Source organism: Salmo trutta, chromosome 7, assembly GCF_901001165.1.
Source record: "Salmo trutta chromosome 7, fSalTru1.1, whole genome shotgun sequence".
Classification (NCBI taxonomy): domain Eukaryota; kingdom Metazoa; phylum Chordata; class Actinopteri; order Salmoniformes; family Salmonidae; genus Salmo; species Salmo trutta.
The window spans coordinates 10,778,124-10,785,753 of record NC_042963.1 but is presented as its reverse complement, the minus strand read 5'-3'; the positions used below and the strand labels follow the sequence as shown (position 1 = coordinate 10,785,753).

Sequence of the window (7,630 nt, the reverse complement as noted above, 5' to 3'; positions counted from 1 at the left end):
ACTCCCTCCAAACTACTCACTGTCGAATTTGTGATTTCCAACTTGTGTAATATTTATGTCCAATGAGCACCGATACATTTTATCTATAATTTCTCTTCATACTTTCTCTTCATATGACAAGGATTAAACAGGATTAGCCAGTATTGTCGACTTGATTCATGATAATGACTGCTTGCTAGCTAGCTAAGATTTTGAAAGTATGATGTTGACATGATCAGTCCAATCAACGTGATTTAACGTGATTTGACATCATTTTATCTGTGGCCAATGACCTTGAGCCTTCTTGGGCACTTCTAATGTAACTCTATGGCAGCTAGCTCTACCCTTAGATTTGGCGGTGACGTAGTGTCCCCATGAGTGACAGAACACTGAGCCAATCATGCAACTAGAGTATATTACCAACCCCTACGTATTAATGCCAAAATAGCATGCAAAACATGCATATCATTTTTTTGCTAGAAAGGTGGGGCTCTGCAAGAACAATTGTAAACTGCACAGGAAGAAGGGTTTCAGATTGCAGACTGGAAAAAGGGATCCTTGTTATCTGTTTTATTTCTGTCTTTTCTGACAGCATAGACCTTATTGCCACTAATACCATTCAGGCGGTGGTATTGTTCCTCTACTCTACTATTAAACCTGCTGTATCCAGCTCCTTCACTCCCCCTGCTGGATTTAAAGGAATTGACTGCTAAAAGAAAATGGCAGAAGATGTGGGGGTCTCTGAGCAAATTCATACTTCAGGGAGAATGGTGGAGTATCTGAATATAGTCCATGTTCAGAAATAAACCCTACCTCCTAGGGCCTCTAAGAAGTATTTGCCATATTGTTTATATCTATCCAGTTCCAGCACTTATGGTGTACAAGGGCTGGTAGGGTTGTTCTGTATGCAACCTGTAGTTTAAATCTCACACAACATATAAACCTATGTTTACATTGCCAAAGCAAGTGAAATAAATAATAAACAAAAGTGAAATAAACAATAAAAAATCTACAGTAAACATTACACTTACAAAGTTCCAAAAGAATAAAGACATTTCAAATGTCATATGATGTCTATATAAAGTGTTGTAATGATGTGAAAATAGTTACAAAGGGGAAAATAAATATAGTTTGTATTTCCAATGGTGTTTGTTCTTCACTGGTTGCCCTTTTCTTGTAGCAACAGGCCACACAGCTTGCTGCTTTGATTGCACACTGTGGCATTTCACCCAGTAGATATGGGAGTTTATCAAAATTGGATTTGTTTTCAAATTCTTTGTGGGTTTGTGTAATCTGAGGGAAATATGTGCCTCCGCTGGCTGGCCCACCACCATAGAATGAATGCACTGAGCTCGGCTGATAGATCAGTGCTTTCTGTGGTGGTGGTGGGGCAGCCAGCGGCAAATACGGAGCGTGGGTATTGGTCTCTCTCAGTGACGTCCTATATCAGCTGACTGGTTTGTTTCGCTATAGACTCCGCAGCAATCAGCAAAGAAGGAATAGCACAACATCAAAGGACTCAAATAACTTCTTATCGTTACAAAAAAAAACTGGGCTTTGATCGCCCAAAAATCTATAGCACCTACATTTAAATATATTTTCAATTCATACAGGGATCTTTTGCCTCGTTTACAAAACGGTTTGACCTGCGTGAAATATGCCTTCAGAGAAGACGTTCAAACAAAGGAGGACATTTGGTATGTAGCCTATTAGTACAGCAAGTTTTAACATTGAAGGTGTCTAATTGTATAGATTATTTCGATTATTATCAAATGTAGTGGCTTCTTATTTCAGTATCAGCCTTTATTTGGAGAACAGATGGTTTCCCAATTTCCCCTAGTAGGCCTAGTGTCTGAATAGTTAAGCAGCTCAACTTCGATCAGAAGCCAAATGCAATAAACAGTCTTAAGTACAAATGGGAGATACTTTATTTTATCTATTATAAAATATAGGCCTCCAATTGGCTTTTCACAGCGACAAATTCGTGACAATTAAAGGTGGTAGCTGTATAGGCTATTGGATCTGGCTCATGTTATGCAACCCGAACAGACGGATTGCAAATATGGTGTTGTTGTGTTTAGTTTGTATGCTGTGGCATATAATGTATGTCTCTGTAAAATGTAAGCGTGTGGCAGCGAAACGTTAAATATATTATCGTGTGCTCAGCTTGTTTGTGACGAGACGTTAAAAAAAACAACAAGTAGACGATATTACTCTTCTCGAAAAGCAGGAAAGTGCGCTGCATGATTGGGGGATGGGACGTATTGCGTAGGAAAGGAAGGCCCAGGGGAAAGGGACAAAAACAAATGTCTGTAACCTCTGTGACTTTATCATGTAGGCCTAGACCTAGATAACACGACAATTCATATTTGGACGGTTAACTTCGCTTTCCGCAAATAGGCTTTTATGTCCGATACATTTTTTCTGAGATTAAGGCCCCTTGTTTACTTGTATACTTCGCGACAGTTAGCTCTTTGGCGATAAAAGCCATGTAGCCAAAATATCGGTTAGTTACCATTTCCTGGATGAGTCTGCATTGGCGGCGAAGGTTTCATAGCTCTTTGAATTTGAAGTTGCCCAATTTTTGTCGTCACAGAAAAGTATCTGATGTCATGGCAAATTTCTTCAAAACAATTCAGACCAAACGTCAGTCTTCAACGTTTCCCCCCCAAAAATTGCGCAATATCACCACGTGAGATTGAGAGCACTGACTGAACACGTGCAGTGTCCCAAACTCAAAGAACATAAACATCTTACCAGTTACAATGTTGCTGTAACATGCTACTAGCTTACACTGCAGTAGTTACAACAGGAGATGTAGTTATTACATTGGTTATTATATTATTGTAGTTATACATAAGTGAAATCTATGGGTTGGAAAGTGAAATCTAAAAAGTTAATTTACCATCACATAGTGTGTAGATTTCACCATCTATATCAAAATACGTGGCTATGAAGTCATGAGTAGGCTTGATCTATGCGCTGAGGCTACAGACTGAAATGTGTCCACTTTCATAATAACTTTTTTTAACAGGGTTTGTGAAAATAGAGATGGTGTTAACAAGCTTTTAATTTCCCTTCTGTTATATTTCTTTCCAAGTGTTGAGCAACATATTGGTACACTGACTGGTAGCCCAGAGGTAGCCAGAGCTTCCTTGTTTCTCTAACTGCTCTGGCTTTTAACCGGTTAAATTGCAAGTTTGGGGGGATTTACATAAGAGAAAAGTGAGCTATGAGTCCTGTAAGCACCTGTTTCTCAAGTGCATTTCTGTATAGAAAGGCCACAATAAGAACATTTTACTGGAGTAATTGGGATCAGGCAGTTCAACCTTCCAGGCATTTGTGTTATTGTTGTTTTTTCTGTCAGCCCGTCAGAACAAACCCAGACCAGGGTTTGAGTGGTAACAAAGGGGCCCAAGGCCTTATCTGGTGCCATGGAAACAGTCGTTTTGGCCTTGTTGCAAATGGTCATGGGGGTGCAAAGTTCAGGTGGGCTGGATTAGTGCCGATAATGTTCACTTGCTGTTTCGTTTAGGGTCTGAGTTTATTCAGCACCTGGTGGTTGGCTGCACAGATTGTATTGTGTAAACATAGGAGGTTTAAGATAACAGGCTACCATATATTTTCCCATTGATTTGTCATCTCACCTGTTCTTTCTTCCTTGTATCCACAGAGCAGAGAGTAGATGATGTGAGACTGATTCGAGAACAGCACCCCAACAAGATCCCAGTTAGTATTACATCTATTGCCACAACAATCCTAATGTATACATGAACAGAAAATATTCCTCAATACAGACCCACCCTTGCTTCCCTCAACACACCGAGGGTATCCTCCCTAGCGGTTATTCTCATGAGGAATAGGTAGAAGGGTGTGGAACCGTCTCTGTGTTAGCCATGTATCAGGACCCAAGCAGACCACATAGCATATTGAATATCGCTCTAACCTTCCAACTGTTGCCGCGCTCCCCTCCTCCACCCAGATGTACACACACACACACACACACACACACACACACACACACACACACACACACACACACACACTGAGAGCCTAACAAAGCCTCAGTTACACTACATGACCGCTTCCTGAGCCTTTCCTTTGTCTCTCCAGGGTCACAAAGTGCTGAGTAATGCCCCTCCCCCTCTGACTAACACTAGCTGTGTCTTGGTATTATCCCCTCCCCCTCTGACTAACACTAGCTGTGTCTTGGTATTATCCCCTCCCCCTCTGGCTAACACTAGCTGTGTCTTGGTATTATCCCCTCCCCCTCTGACTAACACTAGCTGTGCCTTGGTATTATCCCCTCCCCCTCTAACTAACACTAGCTGTGTCTTGGTATTATCCCCTCCCCCTCTGACTAACACTAGCTGTGTCTTGGTATTATCCCCTCCCCCTCTGACTAACACTAGCTGTGTCTTGGTATTATCCCCTCCCCCTCTGGCTAACACTAGCTGTGTCTTGGTATTATCCCCTCCCCCTCTGGCTAACACTAGCTGTGTCTTGGTATTATCCCCTCCCCCTCTGGCTAACACTAGCTGTGTCTTGGTATTATCCCCTCCCCCTCTGACTAACACTAGCTGTGCCTTGGTATTATCCCCTCCCCCTCTAACTAACACTAGCTGTGTCTTGGTATTATCCCCTCCCCCTCTGACTAACACTAGCTGTGTCTTGGTATTATCCCCTCCCCCTCTAACTAACACTAGCTGTGTCTTGGTATTATCCCCTCCCCCTCTGACTAACACTAGCTGTGTCTTGGTATTATCCCCTCCCCCTCTGACTAACACTAGCTGTGTCTTGGTAATGTGACTCCTCCAAGCATGGTGTAGCATGGGGACAGGGTGCTCTATAATAAGGTGTTTCCTCTGCTTCCTTTCAGGTCATCATCGAGAGATACAAGGGAGAGAAGCAGCTGCCCATCCTGGATAAAACCAAGTTCCTGGTTCCTGACCATGTCAATATGAGTGAGCTGATCAAAATCATCAGGTACAGGATGTTACATCATCCTCTCTTCTCTGTATTTACTGACATCACTTTATCAGTCATTTAATCACTAAAGCAAATTCACTTAGTTGATCTTATAAATCATTAAAAATAAATGTGAGGATCTAATATACTATCTACTCTCTTGTCTATCTGTGTATGTGAGGATAAGATGTGCTAAACTCTGTCTGTATGTTTGCCCCACTAGGAGGCGCCTCCAGCTGAACTCCAACCAGGCCTTCTTCCTGCTGGTCAATGGCCATAGCATGGTCTCAGTGTCGGCAGCCATCGCTGAGGTGTACGATCGCGAGAAGGACGATGATGGCTTCCTCTACATGGTGTACGCCTCGCAGGAGACCTTCGGAACCGTGACCCCCCAGTAACAGCCTCCCACCACCACACCATAGCTCGGACAATGATACCACTTCCTCCTTCCCTGATCCTTCGTTCCTAAATACATACCGAACCCTTGCTTACAACCTTAGCCAAGACAATAGGAACCAGACAGACCTCTTCCCCCATGCCCTTAAGGGCCCCTTATAGATATTAAAAGCCATGTCCTGCACCTTCTCATACTCGTACTACCCATTACTCAAAACCTCTCCCCGTTCATCCATTACTCAAAACCTCTCCCCGTTCATCCATTACTCAAAACCTCTCCCCGTTCATCCATTACTCAAAACCTCTCCCCGTTCATCCATTACTCAAAACCTCTCCCCGTTCATCCATTACTCAAAACCTCTCCCCGTTCATCCATTACTCAAAACCTCTCCCCGTTCATACATTACTCAAAACCTCTCCCCGTTCATACATTACTCAAAACCTCTCCCCGTTCATCCAGCCATGTGTTTAGGAAAAGAGATTCAATAGTTATCTTTGGGTTGTTTGGTGTATAGAATGGATTAGTATAGCAGAGATGATTGCCAGTTCAGGTAGAGTTCGACTCAAACAATTTACAGCTTAAATCCCTGCTTGAGTTCATCATGGTTGAGTTCAGTTATACAAAAATCTCCATATTTTATTTTCCACTTGTTGTGTTTGCTAAACTTGAATGAGCTCAGTATTTTGGATGAAGCTTCAATCACAACAGCTGTTGAGGAATTTTCTAACAGTTTAGTTAAAGCGTTGAATCCAGTTTGACAGACATGGGACATACTACTTCCACAAGAACATGTTTCATCATGTGTTAAGTCTCCTATAATTGGTGACTCAGGCCAATAGTCTCAACCGCTGTGACAAAATGAGTGGTTCTTTTTCCTCTTTTTAGTCTTTCCTTTAGCAACTTGGTTGAATATTCTAGGCCAACTATAGGCTTCATTGTATTTACACGAGTATTTAAGGCTAACATGTTAATGTGCGTTCAGTCTAGTAGTTCCCCTCCCCTGTGTTGCTCTGTTGACCTACTTGATAAGGTTTGTGGGTTCAGAGTTTATTTTACTTGGCTCCTTTCAAAAAAGTCAATAAAAATGAAGATCCTTTTTTTTTTAAAATGATTTAATTTTTTTCCCCCGTGGCTTTGTTGTAAACGTCTCCACGTAGAAGAGATGTTAGGGACTCCTGGTTAAAAAGGAAAAAAATGCTACCGAAAACCTGCTATGATGATTGTAATAAGAAATTTGCCTCCATGTACAGCATGATGATCGAATTGCACGCGTGTGAAAGGGTCACTGATGTGGGATAATGCCGATGTCAGAAGTAGGGTGTGGGGTTGGTGGCTGTTTTGGACTGGGCGGGCATCACGGCCGGGTCTGTCCACCAACCAACTGTCCATCCGTCCCCCTCCTAGACCTGCCCTAGGGCTCTGAACAGTACTCATCCCAGGGTGGCATCACGCTTTTAGAATATTCAATTTGTTTAATAGAGGGTTATTTCCGCCTTTTATAATGTGTGCTGACTGCTGTGCTTTTCCTTCTCGCTGTCCTTTCAACTGTTGGAACTGTTTAAATGTTAGATGCCTTTTTATCTCCGAATTTTTGGCAGATAATCTTTCTTCTGTTTTTATTTAATGTGATGTTACTTCCTTGTACAAATGTCCATATGCTATACGTGTGTGTGTGTGTAATGAATACGAATGATTCTATGATCAGTTTGATTGAGGGTTTAATAACAGAGGAATGATGCAGTTTTATCAGCCCAACGTTCCTCTGCACGCGTCGCTGTTTGCCGCTCTCATTCTTCATATTCACAGCAATATTACACAGCCTTTTCTTGTATTTGTTGGTATTTTCTGAATAAAACAAACAGACTATGTAAAGGTATTCCCCATCTGGAACTCCTATCCTGACGTTTGAATTAGATCAAATACCGATCAGTGAGAAACATACAAATGTTGCCGTGAAAGGATGGAAACCGAAAACATTTTAATGTCTTTTACAATGTTTTTGATGCAGTATATAAAACAAACAATTCTTAAAACACACTACACCATACAATACAACAATTGTACATAAAAATGAACAAGTGATATGCCCTTCAAGCTCAAATCTGCTTCAAAATAGTACCAAATGTTTTAAAACTCCTTTTAAATGCACAAAATGTTTACTTGAGATCAAGCAACATGCATAGCTATTGACTAAGAAGATAGCTATGTTACATTCAAATAATACCAGCTAATTAGATTTGTCTTTTGGACAGGGGGGTGTCATGTATGTTAGACAACAACCTCATT

General features: G+C 41.5%; 1 protein-coding gene across 1 annotated transcript; it reads left to right on the top strand.

Moving 5' to 3' along the window:
* The first annotated feature begins 1,362 nt into the window (after nucleotides 1–1,362).
* On the top strand, nucleotides 1,363–7,220 carry map1lc3b (microtubule-associated protein 1 light chain 3 beta). The gene is made up of 4 exons (XM_029757954.1): nucleotides 1,363–1,676; nucleotides 3,653–3,708; nucleotides 4,859–4,965; nucleotides 5,171–7,220. Exons 1-4 carry the CDS (start codon nucleotides 1,637–1,639, stop codon nucleotides 5,343–5,345), a joined length of 378 nt encoding a protein of 125 aa, XP_029613814.1. The 5' UTR covers nucleotides 1,363–1,636; the 3' UTR covers nucleotides 5,346–7,220.
* The last annotated feature ends 410 nt before the right edge of the window (nucleotides 7,221–7,630 follow it).

Coding starts and splice junctions, on each gene's coding strand:
- map1lc3b (XM_029757954.1), top strand. CDS start 1,637: ATGCCTTCAGAGAAGACGTTCAAACAAAGGAGGACATTTG. Junction 1,677..3,652: donor CAAACAAAGGAGGACATTTG/GTATGTAGCCTA, acceptor TTGTATCCACAG/AGCAGAGAGTAGATGATGTG. Junction 3,709..4,858: donor AGCACCCCAACAAGATCCCA/GTTAGTATTACA, acceptor GCTTCCTTTCAG/GTCATCATCGAGAGATACAA.